Source organism: Rhinolophus ferrumequinum, chromosome 9, assembly GCF_004115265.2.
Source record: "Rhinolophus ferrumequinum isolate MPI-CBG mRhiFer1 chromosome 9, mRhiFer1_v1.p, whole genome shotgun sequence".
NCBI classification, from domain to species: Eukaryota; Metazoa; Chordata; class Mammalia; order Chiroptera; family Rhinolophidae; genus Rhinolophus; species Rhinolophus ferrumequinum.
In genome coordinates, this window is record NC_046292.1 from 10258818 (window position 1) to 10280515 (window position 21698).

Below are 21698 nucleotides of genomic sequence, written 5' to 3' on the forward strand. Positions count from 1 at the left end.
ATCCCAAAGGACGCCCCCGAAGAGGCTTTTGCTGCTGGAAGCTGCCCCTCTAGTCATTTGCCGTTGCCCGAGACCCTGACCCAGGAGTGGCACCAGCCGTGCAGTTCCCTCCCGGGAAGGGTTTGAGCCGCTTGACCCCAATAGTGTTTCTAGTACTTTCTCCCTGTCATTTTTCATCCTGCCATGTACCACGGTCTTTCTTCCTGTGGGCCCCCAGCAGATGTCACCATCAGTGTCCATAAGACAGTGCCACCTTTTCTTAAGAAAGTAAAACCCCAGAATGCCAAAGCTCATGGGAGATGGAGAAGTCCCTGGGCAGGGTGTGAGCAGGCTCTGGTCTGGGGGTGCCATTTCTTTCATGCTCTGGCCCAAGAGGGCCCAGTGGCACAGGCGTGAGGGCCAGAACATGCAAATGAGGCTTCACCAAAAGCTAAGGGAGGGCAAACGGGATGCAGGATGGGGGCACTGACCCTCCGGAATATGGCCACCAAGGGCAGCCCACCTCGGCCTCCTCCTCGAGGGGGCCCTCCTGGCAACCATGGCTCCAGGACATCCAAGAACGTTTAGTGTGTACGTGTGTTTGTGGTTTTTTTCTGGGAGGGAGGGTCCACCATTGTGCTCACTGGATTCTCAGCGGGGTGTCTGAACCACCAAAAACCGTTAAGAACCTCAATCCTTAAGGATCCTTCCTCCCACCTAGCCCAGCCCCCAAAGCCCTTCTCTTTGGTAGCATCTGAAGCCTGAACAAGCAGTGTGACAGGGTCTTGTCAGAGGCACACACAAGTGAAATAATGACGCTGACTATTGGACAGATTTTAAACCCCTTCCACAAATAATCCACCATCACCACCCGAGTGTCCTTTGTCCTGCAGGGTGCCAACCCCTTAACAAGGGCAGACAGCCTGCCCCTCTGGGCCTCCCTTTGTGCACCTGGGCTACCCCCTCATCTTTCCTGCACTCTGCACCCCAACATACACCTGATTTGAAGTGCCACTTGCCCAAGTGCCAAGGTCCTGGTTATGACTCTGGGCAGAGGTCATCCCAGAGGACCCTCAGAGACGTTGATGTTCCTCCAGGTCTAGACTCGAGAGGATGAGCCCTCTGTGCCGCCTGGACCTTCCCCCCACACCCCCGACACGCATGGCCCTGCTCCCTGTCTCAGATTCACCCTCTCCCAGACACAACTCCAGGCCAGCCCATCGTCCCGGAGAACCTGTCCCTCCACCCCTGAGCGTTCCTGTGGGGGCCTCTGGTGGTAATGGGGACCATCACTCACAGGGCCCTCTGTGCATAACCTCTTCCTTGGGTGAGTTAGGACACTTCCCTTGGCTGTGAAGCCAGAGGATGGCATGGAGGTACCCCCGTTGGCTTCTGGCAGGCTGACCACAGGGATGTTCTTGGGGGAGTCAGCACTCCAATACTTGGTTTCCCAGAACGTCACAGTGTGTGGTAAACTCCTGTGTTTGGGGACCTGTTGACTTTTAAACTGATTCAGTGGCCCTTCTGGCCCTTTCAGGACTCTGTTTTAGAGTCTTCAGCAACCACATTTTGCCACTGAACCAAAAACCCAGGCCAAGGGCCACCGTGCTAGTGAATTCCCAGAGGAAATTGGACTTCTTTGTCTCTCACTTCTCAAGGAACCTAGGACACCTTGAATTTATAATTCCATAGGCCTTGATTTAGTTTAACTGTGCTGTTCCCTCAACCGCAATCAAAACGCCAGCACCCAGGAGGCACTGAGCAAAAAGGGTTGAACTGGAGTGGAGGATCCTTCTGTGCACAGGCCCTCAGGGAACAGTCACTGAGGGTCTCCTCTGTGCCAGGCACTGCACCAGGCCCTGGGGTACAGAGAAGGATCCAGTAGCCAGAGTCCTCGGGACACGTGCGGCCCGAGGCACAAAATGGCAGAAGGGAGCACATTCTTCTCTCCCCAGGCACCCTCGCTGATTACACAATTTACTTGGGCTGACAGCCTCAATATTTATTTCACAGCCTGGTGCCAGCTTAGCAATCATGGAAGAGCGCTCCCAGCCCCAGGCTTCCCACTGGATAATTGGCAGCAAGCGGCTTGCGACGTGTGTGCTGACCACATGCGTCAGTTGGGTTAGTTAGGCAGGCAGGCCGAAAATGTAATTAAAACCTGCTGTTCCCTTCTCTTCTGTGGGCACTGCCCCTTCCAGTGCGAGGCGGAGATTTTAATAACCCACAAGGACCATTGAAGGTGTGCAGACCCTTCTCACTGATTTCTCCTGGGCCCCGGCAATGGAAAGGCCACCCCCAGGCTTTGCCGGCTCCAGCTGCCCCATTGACTCAGTTGCCTTCCCTTTGTGCTGCAGCTGGAACATTTCAGGAGTCAAGTCATCAGGGCCACCTACGGAGGAGTGAAGCCGCACCTGGACAAACCTGTCACCGATCAACAGGTCCGTCTGGATTTGGCGCTTTCTTCTTGGGGGACCCGGACTGCAGACACTGGGAGCATATGTTCCTGTTTTTTGTTGGTGGCACATATTTTTCACGCTGTCACTACACCATAAAGATTTGTTTTGATTTTATGGGATTTTCTGGCTTTTAAAGTAAAAGCCAGTTAAACTCCCTTGAAATGTTTCTATGAAAATCAAATGAAACCCGTCAGGCCTATTTCTGGTCGCCAGACAAGTACATTTAACCTTCCTGAGACTTTTGGGAAAGGCCTGCCTCACCACAGACCACGCGTTCTGGCTTGTTCCTTGTGAGGAGGGAAGAAAGACGGCCGTGAGGATGGGCTCCTGGCTGTAATGACGGCCTTGTTATTCTTCCCGCTGGTCTTTCCAACCCTGGGTGTCAACATGTGGGTAAGAACACACGCCTCTCACTGGCTGCAGGAGAACCCGACCTTCTCTCGGAGCCCATTGCGTCAGGCTGTGTTCTGAATCGCTTCTAGAAGGCAGGGAAATCTAGAACAAATTCATGGCAACAGTACAGGCCTGGGGCTCTTAAAATAATCTGTGACCCCGGGAAACGTGTCCTAAGGGACAGAGCGGATGCCCTCCTCCAGAGCCATGGCCAAAACATGGCAGGGCCTCCTTCCTCGCCTGCTGAGACGGGGGCTTCCATTGGCGCTCCCCAGTTCCCTCCCCCCAGGGCCTCCCTGTACGTTAAATCTTTTCTTGCTCTCACCAGTTAATAGAGAAGATCACTCAGGTCACCGAGGACAACATCCACTTTCAGCAGAAAAAATGGACCCTGCAGAAGGAGACTCAGCTCAGTAATTCCAAACAGGAGGAAATCACAGAGAACATTGAGAAGCTGAAGATGTCTCTAGACAGCTGCCAGGTGCCCCTTCTCTGCTTTCCCGACATGTCCCCTTTGTCCAATATTTGTGCTGCCGGTTTGGGAAATTGTCCAGCCTTCATGCAGCGGATTGGGTAGAAATGCTCTGCTCTTTTGTCCACCTTTTCTCTCGTTGGAGAAACTTATTTGAGGAGAGAAAACAAAGGACCTCAAAAAATTCCTCCCAGGTGAACTTGGTGTAGCCAAGGAAAAGATGCCTGGATGCTCCAAGTTCTGACTTTGGGAGGTCATGGACTGTAACAAAAAAGGAAGGAAGGAAGGGAGAGAGGGAGGGGAGGAAGGATTGCGGGGAGAGAGAGAGAGAAAGAAAGAAAAAGAAAAAAGCCGCATGTTATTTCCAGAGAAACCAAAGACATTCCCACTCTCTATTTGCATTTTCTCTTTGGCCCAGCCATGGAAAGGCCCTTCTCACCACCACTGCCTTTGACTGTGGAGGGGACCAAGGGTTCTGGCCATTCCCCCACAGCCCCCACACAGGGATCCAGCTTATCAGAGCAGGCAGCTGCTTCTGCTTTCTCTGGAAATCAGCAGCTACTATTTGGGGAGTCTGTGCAAATGTTGGCTTGTCAGCACTCTTTCAAATCAGGAAACCGCACTTTCTGACCAGCTTATGTGTTGATCTCAGCAGGAATTTTGATGAATAGAAGTAGCCAAATTTGGTTCTCATTTCAGCCAAATTGTCCTTGGCAGTTTGGCTTTGGAATTGAATAAGCCTAAGTGGGGGTCTCTTTGACTACCGAAAGTCCAAGTTAGAGTGCAAATGAAATAAAAGCTGCCCCCCCTCAACAAAGCAAATAAAATGGAGCCATCCCAGTGCTGCCATGTGCGGGAGCCCCTGCTTCGTGGCGAGGCTGAGAATGTCGTTCTTCACAGGTCACGTCAGGCGCTATTTCTGGCGACAGGGTCTGGGCTCCTCCCTCATGATCACATCTCTTTCCAGGCTTGCATGAAAATGTCTTGCTGTAGCGATGACCTGAAGAAGGAGATCGAACTTCTTCAGTACCTTCCGGTGAGCCCACCTGTTTCCGGGCTCCAGAAGGTGGCGCTGGACATCCTGCGTCTGTCGCAGTCCTGGTTGGAGGCAACTGAGCATGTCCTCCGGGACGTCGGGATCCAGTTATCCAGCTCTGACAAAGGTGACTGGCACGTTTTTCTCATACAGTTGCATGACTCTAAAATGTCGCGTTGAATCTCGTCACGATGGGACATGTGTTGAGGAAGGCTTCTGAGGTATGTGGCCAAGTGTCCCCTCCTCCAGACTTTGCTTCTCTGCTTGAGATGTGATTTTCTTTGGGGGAAAAAAAAAACAGATGAGTGAGGCTTGATGGCTGGAGAAAAAATGACACGTGGCAAAGGCAAATAGGAAAATTAAAATAATACTAAATCCTATCTCTCAGAAGTAACCACCATTATAAACGTGTTTTTAATAGACTTTTGTAAAGGGGAGTTTTAGGTTCACAGCTGAATTGAGAGGAAAGAACAGAGATTCCCATGTGCCCTCTGCCCCAGTTCATGCACGGCCTCCCCCGTCATCAACATCCGTTATCAACATCCATTTGTTACAATTGACAAAGCTGCACTGACTCGTCATTATCTCCCAGAGTCCACAGTTCACAGTAGAGTTCACCCTTGGTGGTGGAAATGACACGCCTCCATCACTGTAGCATCACACAGAGTATTTTCACTGCCTGAAAAACCCTCTGTGCTCTGTCTAGTCATCCATCCCCTGACCCCCAGCCCTGGCAACCACTGATATTTTTACGTTCTCCATAGTTTTGCCTTTTCCAGAATGTCACGCAGTTGGAATCACATAGTAAGCAGCCTTTTCAGATGGGCGTCTTTCACTTAGTCATACGCACTTAAGTTTCCATCATGTCCTTTCATACGTTGATAGCTCATTTCTTTTTGGTGCTGAGTAATACTCCATTGTCTGGAGGTACCACAGTTTGTTTCTCTCTCCACCTACTGAAGGAATCCTGGTTGCCTTCCCGGTTTGGGCAGTTAGGAGCAAAGCTGCCATAAACCCTTGTGCGGGTTCTGTGTGGACATAACGTTTCAATTCCTTTGAGTAAATACCCACGGGCACGTTTGCTGGCTCGTGTGGTAAGAGTATGTTTAGGGTTTCATGAAACCACCAAACCGTCTCCCAAAGTCGCCGCACCATCTTGCATTCCCAAGTGAATGAGAGTTCCTGTCATTCCACGTCCTCACCAGCGTTTGGTATTGTCACTACCGTTATATTTTGGGTGGAACTTCTGAAGCGGTTTCCCATGGAAATGGCCATGTGAGTCTAGGCAAGTTACTTACCCTCCTTATGCCTCAGTTTCCTTGCCTGCAAAACGGGGATTATAAGGAGTTCCCGCTCCTGGGGTTGTTGTCAGGATCAAAATGCATCGACGTGCTTATGCAAAGTACCTAGACTAGCACCTGGCGTGGAATAGACGCTGCCTATATGTTTCCTGATTTTTTAATTTTACAAAACAATAGTGTCATATCCACTTTCCTTTAGTTTTCTTCCTAATGGGACCTCAGGCACATCCTTTTATGTCCATACACATAGATCTCCATCATCGTTACTGACGGCAGGGGGTCCCATTGTGTAGGATTACCATAATTTATTTAGCCAGTCCTCTGTGTGGGCATTTAAGTGCTTTCCGGTTTTCACACTTATAGGTGATGCTGCAATAAACATTCTTGCACTTGCACCTATTCACTTTGTCTTTATCCTCGTGGTGGAAGGACAGGAACCACTTCCCTTCGACGACGATGTGTGGCATGTCTCCTAGACACCAGGCGTGTGCAGGGCGGAGATATAATGGGGTCAGAAACGGGTATAGAATCCAAGATGTTGGCTCTAAATTCCTCCCACTTCACGTTTGAAATGTCTCATAATAAAATATGGGGGGGGTGGGACACACATTACCCCTGCCCTCATAGATCTATGGTCTCAGAGAGGAACAGGGTGGACATTGATTGAAAAAAAACTCACAGTAAAACTTTCATGGTGACAATTGCTGGAAAGAAGTGCGGGGCTCTGACCTGCCTGTGGGGGGAGGGGGCAGGGCACGTGCAGGATGCACGGGAGCTATTAGCCAAAGAGGGGACGGGGTGGGGACTTTCTGGGTGAAGAGAGCAGTGTGGTGGGGTGGGGGGAACATGGAACACAGGGGCTGGAATAAACCGGGGGTGGGGGGAGGGCAGGGCCAGCAAGGGAGGTCAGCAGGGGCTGTGCCACGGGGGGACTGGCAGGGCCCTAGTAAGAAACTCTGCTTTATCCTAGAGCAGCGAGAAGCCCATGACAGGTTTTAAGTAAGGAACTGACGGAATAGGTTTGCATTTGGAGATTATCATATTGGCCATGAGTAGAAAATGTACTGGGAGGTGGCCAGCATGGAACACTGGGAGACCAGTGAGGAGGCTATCACAAGACATAATGGTGGCCCGCAGTAGGGCAAGGGTGGGGGTGGAGAAGGAGGGAAGACTCCCAGGGCATTTAAGAGATAAATCATCAGGCCTCGGTGGTGGCATTGGATATGGTTGGAAAGGAGGTGACAGGGCGGAAGGGGTCTACAGACCTCCAGGTTCCTGGCTTGTGCGGAAGGACAGGTGTGGTTCCTTCACTAAGATCCAGAATAAGGAATGCTGCATGAGCACCAGGTTTGAGGGCAAAGATAAGTGTGAGGTACCTGTGAGACATCCAAGATGAGGTGCCAAGAATGCAGCTGTACCCCTCGCTGTCTAGTCTGAAAATCAGTATTAGTCATGTATCCCCAGAACCCAGAAGAATATGTGCCACACAGTGGATGCTTAATAAATATCTATGGGATGATGGATGGATGGATGGATGGATGGATGGATGGATGGATGGATCGATGGATCGATGGATCGATGGATGGACAGATGGACAGATAAGTGGGTGGGTGGATGGATGGTTAAAGCCATAGGTGTGAATGATATAACTTAGGAAGAAAGTATTGAGTGAGAAGGAGAGAGCCCACGTCCACACCGTGAGGAGCTCCAACATTTTGAAGAGTGTTGATACACCTTGCCAAGTTGCCGTTCAGTGAGACTGCATGAATTTGACATTTTTACAGCAATGTATGAGAATAGAGGAGTGATTTTTCAACTCTGGTGATTCAACATCCCCAGCCAGCATGTCTGCAAAGTAATCCAGAAGGTGGTGTAAAATTCTTAAAAGAAAAAAAAAAAAGATTAACTTTTATATAAGTGCCCACCCCTCCCATGGAGCACAGAGAAGAGGAGGCTGATTTTCTACCAACTACCCAGTGGCCCTCCAACCCCAGTTTTACTGTTGTAATCATGGCAATCTTGAGGGTACGTGAAATCAGGTGAAACATGACCACACTCCTAATTGTTCTTCAGGATTAGAACTAAAACACAGACAGACAGTGATCTCCATCCTAGTCGGGCCAAGCTCTGCGTGCACTGTCCCCTCCCCACGCCCAAAACATTTTGGTTATTGTAATCTATGTCTGTAAATCTAGTTGTATGTTACCATAAAAAAATGCGGATTGGAAAGTTAAGCTGTCAGGCCAGCAATTCCAGAAAGGCCGAGAAAGACTCATTTCAGGCAGCATTTCTCAGATACCCCCCAACCCCATCTTTCTCTCCTGACTTCAGAGAGTCAGGAGACTTGAGCTCTGCATATCCCTCCTCCACTAATACGCAGTGTGGTTCTGTGAGGAGGGGATAAAGAACGCAGTGTTCCCAGAATAAATTTCTCCTTTCTTGATGCCCTTTCCCCCAACGAACATCTCTTGGAATGATGCCCTGTAGAACACCTGTTGGGGAAACCCAGCCTGCGTTCTGCGATTACAGCTACATGGTTCTAAGAAGTCAGAGAGGAAGCGTGGAGGGTAATCACAGAAAGGTTAGTGGACAGGGCACACCCGTCATCCATTCAGCAGGAGAGGAAGTTGACGGTGAAGGTCATTTATCTTCCAGTACAAGCAACATTATGGCAAGGTCCCAAAGGATGCAAAAAAGGACATGAGCTTGAGTATTCCGTATACTCTGTGTGTAGGTACCACGGTACGGAATTCCTAGCCAAGAGAGGAGGAGGCCAGGGCGGGGTGCGGGGGAGAGGACCATGATGGTGAGGGCCACGACTGTTACGGTCATGGTGAGGATGGCAATTGACGGTCGTGGTGGTGACAGTGATTACATGGTGATGAGGGCGATGGTGGTGGTGGTGGAGACGATGGTGGTCACCATTCGTTACTGAGCTCTTAGATTCTAAATACTGTTCTAAGTGATCTCAGTCCATCTTCACAACAACTCTCTGAGGCAGGTACCATCATCCTCACTTTAGAAATGAAGAGACGGGCTCAAAACCTGTTCTCATGAGTATTCCATTGTGATAAGGGATTCAGGGTACTTTCCGTTGCAGAGGCCAGCAGCGGGTCCCCAGTCATTGATCACCATCCACAAACACTCCTCAGAGACTTCTGTGTTCCCAGAGGAACCTGAATGGTTTATTTAGCTCCTCCTGCGTACTTATCTCTGTGTTCCGTTTTCTATATGCATTGTGTGCTTGTATCCTCCCACCACCCAGTGAGCTAGGGACTATTCTTGGCTTTGTTTCTCAGTTAAAAAAACTGAGTCTCAGTGACATGAAGAAACTTGCTCAGGGTCATGCAGCTGATACATGGTAGGGTCGGGATTCAGACCGAGGTCATCATGACCCTAATGCCTGTGCCTTTTCTGTGACACCACCCTCCCTTTGATGACCCAGAAGGGTACCAGGTGCAGGCCCAGCTCCTCGAGGACAGGCTCTGTCATTAACTTGGGCAGAGATAGAGCTAAGCATCTTCGTTCCCTAAGGAGAAGTATCTGAAGCACACCACGAGCCATGGCCACGGAAAGCCCTATTTGCGTTATCACAGCAGAATGATTTCGAGTCTGGGCTTGGATACCAGCTGCCGAGCTCTGGATCTCAGCTCTGCACTGACTAGTTGTGGGAGCAAGTTACTTGACTTCTCGGTGCCTCTGTTTACTTGTCCATAAAATGGGGATAAAATCTCATAAGGTTGTTGTGAGGATTAAACGATGTGATGCACACACGCAAATACACACACACACACACACACACACACACACACAATCACAATCGTAGAGCCTGAGTCCAAGTAAGCCATAATTAGTGGGAGCTGCCATCAGCGTCAGCCTCCAATCTTTGTTGATTTAATGTGGCCTAAATGTGGGTGTCAGCCAGATGGGTATATGCACACCGAGGTGACTTTACCTGCAACCCCTGCCCATCTCCATTTGGCAGCAAAGGGGATTTTCTTAGCCGCTGTCAGCGTTCAGTTAGGTTGAACCCAAAAATAGCTTTTCCCAGGCCTCCTTCCTAGAGTCATGACAATGGACCTTGAGTCCCAGCTGCCAACTGGTAAAGCTGGGACTCAGCCCAGGTCCCTCTGACCTCAAAGCCCCTGCTCTCAACCACCGTGCTGCCTGCCTTTTAGAATACTGTCCTAAGACATAAAATATACCTAACAAGCTAGGTCTGTACACCTGAAATAAGTCCCCTAGGGGAATCCAGGTCTTGTAAATGGAGAGGGAAGCCACTTGTAGTGGGTGATGTCATGAGCAGCCCAGAAGGCTGTGGCTGCCACTAAAGATCTGATTGGTGAAGAATTAGCTGTGGGGTCCAGCTGGGAAGATAAGCAACGTCTACGGAGGAACCTTGAAAGTTAGCTCCCTACTCCTCCGGCCTGCTTTCTCAGCTCCTTTTGATAAGGCAAAGAAAGACTGCATTTTTCTTTGCAAGCTCATTGGTTTAGGTCACTTCTGCAAGACTTTGTTACAAATAAAAGCCTTCCCTGCATACATAGAAAATCACTTTCTCAGATATCCAAGATATGCAGTATTTTTTAAAAAAGCAAGTTGTAATACAATATGCATAGTGTACTCCCATTTTTGTTTTTTTTTTTTAAATGTCAGTATCTGATCAAAAGAAAAATCTGGAGAAAAAGAGACATAAAATTGTTGAGTGTATTACCCCAGCATGGTGGATTGTCTCAGATCTTTCCTTTCACTTGACCATTCAATTACTTTTTATTGCTGGCCAATAAAGATACAGCAGTGAACACTTTCCACGTTATGGATTTCTGTAATGTTTGGATTTTTGTAATAGGCACATATAACTTTTATAACCAGAAATATAAGAATTGTCCCTTCTACCAAAGAGGGGAGTCCGTTATGATTACAGTTCATCATCAAATCTAGAAACGTCGTCACACACTCCCTCTTCGGCTTCACCATCCTGGACGCCCTCTCTCCCTCATCCTCTCTGGATCCTACCCCTGGTTTGATCCTTCCCGTTGGGTTCCTGGGTCACAGGTTGCAGCTGAACACAATCCCAGACCCGTCCCAGGTTAACCCCCGCAAATCCGTGTACTCACCTGGTTCCTATGGCCCAAGCCAACACCACCCAGACCCCGTCGCCTCCCCTGCCACCTTGATACCCTCCCACTGCACCTCTCTCCACTCACACTTCACAGCAGCGAACCCAACCCTTTCCCCTTGAGCCTCCTCTCTCTTTTAAAAGTCAACGACAGACCGAGGTCTGAATTCTGATCCTACCACTTGCCAGACCTGTAGCCTAACCTTGCTGAGCTTCTGTTGTCTTACCTGTAAATGCAAACTCATCTCCTTGCTGGGTTGTTGATAATGATTAGAAAATATCATGTGTCAACTCCTGGCATGGTGCCTGGCACACAGTAGGTGCTTGATACGTATAGCTATTATTATGATATTCTTACTCTTCCATGCTGGAAATTCAAGGAAGGTTGCATTGCCGGACATCAAGGCCCCAGGCGTGAGCATGTTTACCCCCTTTCTCCCTCTGTACCCATCTTTGCTCCCTGCCCTCCATCTTTGCCACGATGCTCTCCTTCCAAATGCAGCTCTTCCCACCCCGTGTCTCCCCTTCTGTCTCCCTCCCAGGGGAATTGTGCACAATGTCCTGAATTACAACCTCCTTAGGCACCTTCAGTCTTTCTCTCTCTTACTCCTTCTCTTTGCCATCAAACATGAACTTCAAGATGGTAATTCTTCACTGGGATGCGCTGCTTCTTTAGCTCCTTTTCTGCTACTCACGGTCCTGTCTCACGCTGACCTTGAAGAAGCGTGCTCACCCTCTGTCTTCACTGCCAACGTCCTGCTTTGTGTTTGCTTCTTTGCTTTGCCCCTGCCAAGTAACTGACACGGAGGCCTCCTGCGCTGGCCCGCCCACCATCCTTCCCCAGCCTGTGTTCTCTCTGGCCTACCCAATGCTCTTGATCTTGATCTTCCCTGTTTGTTCTCAGCCCCTTTCACCAATTCCTGCCCCTGTTTTTTCCTCCAGTGCAGTCCTCGTCCTCCCCTTCTCTTATCTTCTTTCTCATGAAGGAACTCCCCACTCCAGGTGCTGCAGCAGCCACTCCCACGCAGTGGTGGCCAAATGGACATCTCCGCATGCTGGGCTGCCACGACCAGGCGTGCAGGTTGGGTGCCCCAAAAGGGAGCCCAGCCAAGGCAGCAGGTGGGGGGCACCTGACTGGGGCCATGTCTACCAGGAGGAAGGTTGCTCTTTCCTAATTCACATGAAAACCCTGGATAAGCTGGGCTGCCAACCAAGCATGTCCAGCTCTCTGCTGACCACCTCTCCTTGGAGTCCTAGAACCTCAAATTCCACACGTCTAACACAGCTTGGCAGCTCCTCCCCTCTCCCCGAGCCCCACACCACCCCAACCTGTCTCCGCCTCTGTCTGACGGTGGGGCCACCATTCCACCCCTAAAAAAGCTTTCTCTCTTTTCTTATCCCTGCTTCTCCCACCCTAATTTAGAACATTAGCACTGGAGACCTGGAGGGCCCTGGGGCTCTCAGCCAAGTTCCCTGCCTTTAAATCAGAGGAGATTTTACCTCTGATTTATGAGACACCTGGCAATGTCTGAAGACATTTTTTATTATCAACTGGGGTGGGGGGTGCTCCTGGCACCCAATGGGTAGAGGCCAGGGATGCTGCTAACCATCCTACAGAGCACAGGACACCCCACAACAGAACTGTCTAGCCTGACATACCAACAATGCTACAGTTAAGAAACCCTGCTAGCTCCTTCCTCTCTGATGCATCCCAGTTATTTTTCTGAAAGAAAGGGAAAGAAAAAAACCCACTGTGCAACACGCCAATTCAGTGCTTCATCAGCAGCTGAAATAGCAGTGACTCAGGCCCTGGGGTCACACCAACTTGAGCCCCAGTCCAGGTTCAGCCATTTGCCAGCTGTGTGGCGTTCAGCAGCCACGTGTCTCAGAGCCCAACTGCCCCATCTGTAAAATGGGACGATGATCGGACGATACAGTGGGGTGATGCTTTGATCGCTTAGTGGAGGGCCAGGTACATAGGGCACACTTGATACATTTCAGTGATGTCTAAATCAAGTTTCCACGTCTTAGGCTAACAACGTTCTAGGCCTGCCACGAATTGACCTCAGCCTTCCAGCCGAACTCCAGTTTCTATTCCTCCCGTCTGCCATCATCTGCTCCAGCCCAGTTCAGCTCAGCACTCTCTCGGGATATGCACTGCATCTCTCACCTCCCACCTGCCTTCCACCCCCTGTGAGTTTCCCATGGCTGCTGTAATAATTTACCACAAACTCAGTGGCTTAACACAACACGTATTTATTTAGTCTCTAAGTTCCGGAAACCAGGGGTCCAAAATCAGTATCAGTGGGCCAAAGCCAAGGCGTTGGCAGGACTGGTCCCTTCTGGAGGCTCCAAGAAAGAATCCGTTTCCTTGCCTTTTTCAGTCTCTAGAGCTTTATTCCTTGTGTTCCTTGGCTCACGGTCCTCCGTTTTCACAGCCAGGAATGTCGCATCTTCAAATCTCTCACTGCTTCTGTCAGATCTCCTTCTCCTCTGCCCGTCTGTAGTTAAATCTCCCTTTGTCTCCTTCTTATGAGAACCTGTGTGATTATATTGGGTCCACCCAGAAAACCCAGGATAATCCCCTCATCTCAAGATACTTAACTTCATCACATCTGCAAAAATCCTTCTGCCCTGTCAGGTGACATTCATAGATTCCAGGGGCCAGGGCCTGGACATCTTTGGGGGCCATCACTCGGCCCACCACGTCCCCCATTCCAAAATGCTCTCCCCTCCTGCTCTCAATTTTGCCCACACCCAGTGGCTTCTCGGGCAGGTAGCTTTCTGTGATCTCTCCAAGTGAACGACCCCTCATCTTCTGAGACTCCCACACCTCCCCAGTCCTTCAGCAGTCACTGTCATGCTACCTGGAGTCACTGCATGTTTCCTATCAGGCACTTAGACCATGTCTCTCCTACCATCCCCCCTACACTCGGCTCACGGCTTTGCACACAGTGGACACGTAGTAGGTGTTCTGTTGATGGTTTTTAACTGCCCACCTCCAAAAAGAAACTGGCTTTGAGCTCAGTCAAGGCTGAACAACCATTTCAAAACCACAAGTTGGATGGCAACTCACGTTTCGTTTCTTTTTTTTTTTTTAAACTCGTTTTTTTGACGGGAGGGCACTGTTGCCCGCATCCACCTGTTGGCAAGCTCTAGTAAGACACTCAGAAAGGAAAGGCGATGAATCGAATAGGTACTTACCTTCTTCTTGCTTCTCTTTTTAAGGATTGTATTTGTACCTGAAATATCTTCTGGAACATTACCAAAAAATTACAAGCCAGACCCAGGAACTTCAGGTAATCTTTTAACTTCGTAAGTTCATTTCCGCTTCTCCTTGGTAGTTATGCCGCGCTGTGCATTTAACCCTGATTTCTCTGTTAGCTCCTCAGTCCACAACCTCCAAGAAGTGAAATGTTATCTCCGTTTGCACATGAAGAGATTCAGACAGGGTGACTGAGACCTCCCAGGAGGGCCAGGCCACACACAGGATGCTGGTTTTCCTCTTGTCAAAAACCACAATGGCTTAAGTGCCATCAGACCTTGAAAAGTGTGTTTGTTAAATGCCATGGAAGAAGTATAGCTGGCCACAGTACAGGCAGCAGAATTACCACAAGTTACATGATGTCAACATTTTAGAGTCAAAATGATCCTTAGGGATCGAATCACTCTGGTAGTTGTTGCCATAATAATGCTGAATAATAAACACCCACAAAACCTGAGTGACATGCCACAATTACTGTTCCCTGATCACATGCCTGGAGTCAGCCCCTCAGTAGGTCCGCTAGTCTTGGATGGGCTTGCTCACGTGTCTGTGTTGGCCTGCCCCTGGTCAATCTAGGCTGGCCTCAGTGGGAGCAGCTCTCCTCTGTTCCACGTGTCCTCAGCCTCCAGCAGGCTGGCCTGGGTATGTTTTCATGGTTAGCAGAGGTTCAAGAGAAAGCAGGCCCAATCACAGAGTGCTTTTCAATCCTCCTTTTTGGTGTTATGTCTGCAAACATCCCATTGGCCAAAGCAAGTCACATGGCTGAGTTCAGCGTCACATGGCAGGATACGGATGGGCACTGCAACTTACATAGCCAAAAACACGGGAATATTGGGACCCCGCTGTGCTCAACCACAGAGACCAGCTAGTCCAGGAGCCAGCAAACTTTCTGTAAAGGACCAGATATTAAATATTTTACGCTTCGCAGGTCATACAGTCTCTGTCACCTATTCGACTCTGCTGTTGCAGAGCAAAAGGAGCCATAGACAACTCATGTGCAAATGAGCATGATGAGCGTGCCCCTGTTCCAGTAAAACTTTATTTATAAAAACAGGTGGTGGACCAGATTGGGCCTGCTGACAGTAGTTTGTCAACCCCTGATGTAGTCCATTTTCCTTATTTTACAGATATGGACATCAAAGTTGAGAGGCTAGGTAATTGTCTCAACGTCACACAGCTAGTTGGTGGAAGAATCAAGACAAAAGCTCAGGTCTTCTGACCCTAGCTCACTGCTTTTTCTCGTACATTCAGCAAATAACTAATAATTCTAGCTACCATTTACTGGGCACCTACTTTGTGCTTAAAGCTTTCCATCATTATCTCACTTAATCCTTAAAACTCTAAGAGGTAGATACTATGATTAACCTCATTTTTTAAATGAAGAAGCATCTAGAAAGAACTAGAGCCGATGTGCTACATAGATCCAGAGTCAGCTGTTCACCACTGTACTCTACTGCTTTCCTACTGGTAGCTAGGTGAAGCATAGTTTTTCTTTATTTTTAAGAAAGTTTTGTGTAAACCTTTGTCCCTCCCCACAAAGGCAAACAACTTGTAAAAGAACAAGGTGGAAGTGACTCCTTAGTGAGTCCTGTCCCCCATCATCCTCCGCGTCCTTTCCCCTCATTTCAGACAAAGATCAACAGTTCTCAGGAAACTCAGCAGTCTTTGCTACAAGAAAAGCTGCGGGAGCACCGGGCAGAGAAGGAGAAGCTGAACGAGGAAAGGCTACAGCAAGAGGAGAAGCTAAAAGCCAAAGTCAAGTGGCTGCTGGAAGAGAAGGCGGTAAGGTCCCTGTCTTTTCCTTTACTCCTGGAAACTGATGAAGTGGCCTTTTCTGTGAGAAATCAAGAGCATGTACTGAGATGGAGAAAACTCCGCAACTCCTTGTTCGGTGTGTGGAACTCAATTATTTAAATGGGGTGAACGATAGAGGAATTAACATGGGGCTCGAATTCTAAAACTCAGAGCAAAATCAACTTGAATAGGCAAGGTTATTGAAATTTCTAGAAAGGGTACCTCTTTTGTTTCCGAATCCGCGTCGTCACTACCAGTCCTGGTGTGTACCTGACAGACTGTTTCTACGTGTGCACGACCAACTTCATATTTATTTCAGCCTTTTGCTTTCCCTTTATACATGTTTATTTCAGTCTTGTTTTCTCTTTATACATATGTATTTCAGCCTTTTGCTTTTCCTTTATGCATATCAGGGAAAACAAATGGCCAAAATTGCTATTCACTTTTCTAGAAACCAAGCCAATTAGAGGATACTTTACAGTAGTGCCTTTCAAGCTCAAGGGTGCTCCAGGGCGCCCTGGGAATCTTGCTACCATGCAGATTCTGACTCAGCAGGTCTGGGATGGAGCCTGGGAGTCTGCATTTCTAACAAGCTCCCGGCTGGTCTGACAAGCACTGGTCTACAGACCACGTTTTCAGCAGCAAAGTCTCAGAGAAAAATTTTCCCGTAGTTGTCTGATAAGAACCACCTGGACACTGGTTAAAAATACAGATTCATGGGCTCCGCCCCAAACCCACTGAGCCAGAATCTCTGGGGAAGGCCAGGAAACAGCATTTAAGGAGGCGATTCTCATCACTGTCCTAGAATTGGCCCCTTTTGATATTCAGGGACCATCATGATTTTAACCATCTTGTTGCCATCATCTCATGATCAGTGGCTCATGACTTCGGCTGCCCTTTTGTCATTCAGGAGATTGAAAAATACTACTGCCCTGCACCTCTCCCCACACCCCCAGTTCTGATCTAGTTGGGTGAGGGTGTGACTCATTCAGATTTGTAAGCGCTCCACATGGTTCCAATGTGTAGTCACAGCTGAGAACAGCTTCATGCTGGCACCCCTTCCACCCACCTCAGGACAGCAGCGTCAGATCCACTGGACCCCAACTCTTCCCCAGCACCTCCTTTCTTACCCTGAGGAAGACTAGACCTGACGCTTCCTCCATCTTTTACTGGTCGAAGCTCGGTGACTTCGGCTTGGACCATCCTTCTCTGTCACACACACACACACGCACACGCGCTTTCCAGACCCCTCCAAGATGCAGAGACCTCTGCCTGGTTTCATTTCATCCTCCAATTCGTGCCCAGTTACCTCAAGAAATTTCTCTCTTCCTTCTGTCTCTTCTTCTCTTTGCCTCTTTCTCTGCCTTTCTGTCTTTGGTGAAATAAAAGATTGAAAAGGAAGAACCACATGACCAAAATCACTTCTGATCCACTTCAAGGCAACATTAGTGATTTGCTTAAATCAAGGGCAGTCTGTTTTGAAGGGCAATTAGATAGGGAAAAAGCCAGTGTCATTCAATAAAGAAGAAAATAAAACCAGGAAAGAAAATTAAAAAACAGCAAAGCTTCACATACTCGCCACCTGCTTCCTCACTCCTCTCTGATTAACTTCTCCCTTTCCGAACATCTTATTTTATTTTTAATTTTGGATGAACTTTTCTCACGGTGGTAGCCTGATATTTCAGCCCCACTGTGTTCAACAGTGCCTTGTGCTCCAGCCCGAGCCTCCCAGACGCCCACTTAGAACATTGGTCCTGACAGAGACAGGGTTTCAAGGGCTGGCATCAAACCCCTTTAAAACACAGCGAACGTCAGCGCACACCACCCTCTCCAGAGGGGCAAGCAGGGTCAGGTTCTCACCCAGACAGCCGGAGACACCGCTCATGTTCATCTTTGTCCCATCAAGGGCCACCGTTCCCCAGACATTTAATGTTGATCACCGTGACCCCAGGGACTCATCTGAAAGTGTCATCCCAGACTTTTAGCACCAGGTGCCCCAATGTTAAATGAACCGTCCTCATACCATGTAACAGCGTCACCCTGACCGTCTCTAAAAGTGTGTGTGTCAAAATTCATTAATCATGCTCCTTCTCATGAATCTTTACTTGTTTGAGGACTCTGTTTCAATGGTAAGAAATGTTAAGTTCCTTTATCGAGCTAATATTCTTCCTTATTAAGATCTGTTAACAACATTCACCCGATTTGTGCACATACTAACGGTTTGGATCAGAGGTCGGCAAGCTTTTTCCAGAAAGAGCCAGACCGCACATATTTTTAGTTTTGTGGGCCATACAGTCTCTGTGGGGACTGCTCAGCCCTTCTGTTGTAGTGTGAAGGCAATCATAGGCAATCCACAAATAGTGACCATGGAGCTGTTCCAATAAAACTTTATTTACAAAAGGCAGGCAGAGGGCCAGATTTGGCCCGTAGACCATAGTTTACCAAGCCTTGATTTAGAACACAGGCTCTCGAGTCAAATGGACCAGGCTTCAAATCCCTGCTCATGTGACTTACTAGTAATCAGGCAGATTCCTTAATCTCTCTTTCCTATTTCCTCCTCTGTGAGGTAGAGATGACAGAAAAATGACCGGCCCTTATTGAGGAATGGTCATCATGTGCCAGGCATTTCATGCTCATCATCTCTGCTCCTCACATCGACCCAATACAAGAAGCACTACTACTGTCCCCACTCTATAGATAGGGGAACGAGACTCCTGTAGCTTCTTACTTGCCCAAGGCCATACAGCTAGGAAGGGCAGGTCTGGGGCTCTAATCCAGACCCCGTGCTCTGAGTAAAGCTTGAGCCTGCTGAGCGTGGACCCCACACTCTTAGCTCGAGGCTGTGCTGCCCACCGTTTCCTGTGGGGTGGTTGTGAGTTATAAAGCTATAACCCATCGCAGTGCCTGGCGCAGAGTCCAGATTCTTCCATGGTAACTGTGTCTATTAAACAACAGCCATTGACTTTCAGGCTTTGGAGGAGAGCTTTACTCAAGAGAAAAACAGAGCAAAAGAAGCATTAGAGGAAGAACAGAAGAGAGTGCAAGAGCTGGAGAACCGCCTAACCCGCCACAAGAAGGTACGCAGCTCAGGGAGACAGAGTCGGTCTGGGCACAAATCAAGGCCATGCAGCCAGGAAGAACAGACCTGGGGCTCTGATCTAGGCCTGCCAACTCCAGATCCCAGGCCTCAACTGCCCACCGTCTCCTGTGGCGTGGTTGTGAGTTATGAAGCGATAACCCATTGCAGTGCCTGGCGCAGAGTCCAGATTCTGCCGTGGTAACTCTGTGTATTAAAGAACAGTCATTGGCTTTCAGGCTTTGGAGGAGAGCTTTACTCAAGAGACAACCAGAGTCAAGGAAGCATTAGAGAAAGAACACATCAGAGTTCGAGAGCTGGAGACTTGCCTGACCCGCCAGAAGGAGGTATGCAGTCGGGGAGATGGAGTCAGCTCGAGCCCAAACCGGCTAGAGGGCCATGGAAGTAAGCTCAGAACCACAGATGATGGCGGGTAGAGTGTGGCAGAGCTTTCCTAGAGTAATTCGTCCTCGGGAGGGCTCAACCACTCTGGAAAGAAGCATGGTGGACTCTAGTAGAGAACCCTAGGGAGGTCGCCTTGACAACCAGCTGGAAAAATTGTAAACAGCGTAAAATACAGTCATAGGTGGGGCTTAGGAGACTAGCTGGTGACACGATGATCTTCTACACAGAGAATACATCCCAAAGCATAAAAATGGAGGGATTACAGAGTCCTGGGACTTCGGGGCTGTGTGAATCCTCCAACAACATCCTAAAATCATCCAGCCTCCAGCAGCAAGGATTTTTCTACAGCCCGGGCAGTCCATCCCCAGGTCAATGCGTTGGGCTGTAGAAAATTCTTCTTTTAGGTTAAGTCACCCGTTCTCCCAGAAGGGTGTCAATCCTCCACCCGCTCCCCGGGCCCTTACAAGACCTACTTCCTCGTCCACGTAGAAATCTTTCAGGTGCTTAGAAAGAGAGGCAGCTGCTCTTCTCCAGACCCGAATTCCCTTGTTTCTCCTTACCTGCCTCACAGGACTAGAGCCTGACTGAGGTCCCCTCCTCTGACCCGCTCTGCTTTCCAGAAGTTATAGATTGGCAGCTCCCTGCTTGAAAGGGCCTGTGGACATGTTATGTTTGGCCCCAGAGTGTTTCAGTTTGAATTCAGAAAATTTACTTAAAAGTCCAGATTTCCGTCCTCTCTCAAAAAGTCAAAAAAGATCTGGCTTTCGTTCCCACTTGGCAAAAATGGACTGGAGGTGAACCACGTAGCAGCAGTTACCCACAATCCTCACTGTTCCCTATTGCATTCAACAAAGCCCACTTCGTTTTGGTATCTGTCTGGCCTCTGTAGGCATCTGAGCCTGCGTCCCATCATCCATTATCTTCCTAAAGTGGAAGCCAGCACCAGACGCCATTCTCCAGCCATGTGGCCTAGGGCAGGACCCTCCTCTCCCCTGTTGAAGATGTTGTACTTCTAGTGATGTGTCCAAACTCGCTTTTGGGACCGCTCTATTACATCGTTGACTCACATCTTCTTTTGGGTCACGCTCAGGTCCCTGAGTCTGTTCCACATAATGCTTTCATTGGCTCTTCAATCCTGAGGCAGCACAGCAGTGAAGAGTGCAGGCATGCAGCCCGATGAGACATGGGTTCAAATCCTTCCTGGGCTACTTACTGGCTACAGCAGGTCTTTCAATGCCGGCCTTTGAGAAAGGGTGGCTGAGAGGATTAGAGATAATGTAACATGAAGGGTTACTGAGCGGTAGCTCAGTACTTGGTAGCTATTGTCATTATCTTCTACGTCTACTTCTGTTGAGGCACTTGTTTGCTCCAACCCCAAGCCACCCTCACTCCTCACAGTGACATCCTTGCCCACCCACCACTGGGGGAGAAAGGAGACGGCGGGGCAGAGCCTGTGCACATTGATCTGCTGCAGGAAGGGGACATGTTTATGTGTTGGGGTCTCACGTGGGTCTCCATGCAGCTGTGCTCTGCAGCCCTCTGTAAACAGTGTCACTGAGGCCTGACCCTGAGTTATTTCTCCAGGGCTGGTGACAAGGAGGAAGGTCTCCCAGGGACCCACTGGGGCCAAATGCCACCCAGAGGTCAACAGCTCATGGCTGGGGAAGGCCCTCGAATTGAGAAATTTCAAGGTCATAGGGGACTTCCAGAGAGAGATGTAAGGGACAGCATGATGGGGGACACCCTTGTTGCAGAGAGGAGCTGTGGCTGGGTCACCCCGGCCTAGGAAATGTCAGCCCACTTCTCCCAGCAGAACTTCTTATGGTGTCCCGACGGGGGAATCTAAGAGAAGAGTCCCAGACACAGACATCCGTCAACCTCAAACGGTTATTTAATTTTTCTTTTTATTAGACCTTCTGCCACATTATCAAACAAATCTTTAAGGATGAGAGAATCGCTAGGTCATAATGTGGCTTTTGAGGTAACATCCATTCTCGTTACCTTCCTAGGAACTCAGAGTAAAGTGGCTGGGGGGACAGGACCTGTGTGTGAGGCGTGCAGGGAGCCACTGAGATGAAAGTCCCGAGTGTAGACGTAAGATCAGATGCAGTGGCGCCCTAAGTCACTGGGAAGGGCCTGGAAGTCCCTTTCACAAATGACAGGAAAATGTCTCATCCAGAAACCCGGCTCAGATGTTCAAACTAAATGTGAAGCTCCCATAATATTACTGCCTGTCTCCTTTGTGTGGGGCTGGTATTGCGACAGCTGAGTGCTGGGGTTTTTTTAAATGACTTTTCACTGCAAAAAAAAATATAGCATTCCAGCCATATTGTGGATTAAATACTTTAGGCCCGTTAATCTGGGACCCAGACCACCAGTTATAATGGAAACCATGTTCC

The 21698-nt window shown here is 49.0% G+C and overlaps 1 protein-coding gene across 12 annotated transcripts in view; it reads left to right on the forward strand.

Moving 5' to 3' along the window:
• FHAD1 (forkhead associated phosphopeptide binding domain 1) overlaps positions 1 to 21698 on the forward strand; it is a 122473-nt gene that overhangs the window by 61809 nt on the left and 38966 nt on the right. For 10 of the 12 annotated variants that reach the window (XM_033115852.1, XM_033115850.1, XM_033115854.1 and 7 more), the window contains 7 exons: positions 2337 to 2420; positions 3160 to 3312; positions 4271 to 4466; positions 13988 to 14058; positions 15654 to 15806; positions 18788 to 18895; positions 19134 to 19241. In XM_033115852.1, coding sequence (XP_032971743.1) covers positions 2337 to 2420; positions 3160 to 3312; positions 4271 to 4466; positions 13988 to 14058; positions 15654 to 15806; positions 18788 to 18895; positions 19134 to 19241 — 873 coding nt within the window. The remainder of the gene's footprint in view (positions 1 to 2336; positions 2421 to 3159; positions 3313 to 4270; positions 4467 to 13987; positions 14059 to 15653; positions 15807 to 18787; positions 18896 to 19133; positions 19242 to 21698) is intronic. The other 2 variants (XM_033115857.1, XM_033115860.1) reach the window with 1 other exon arrangement.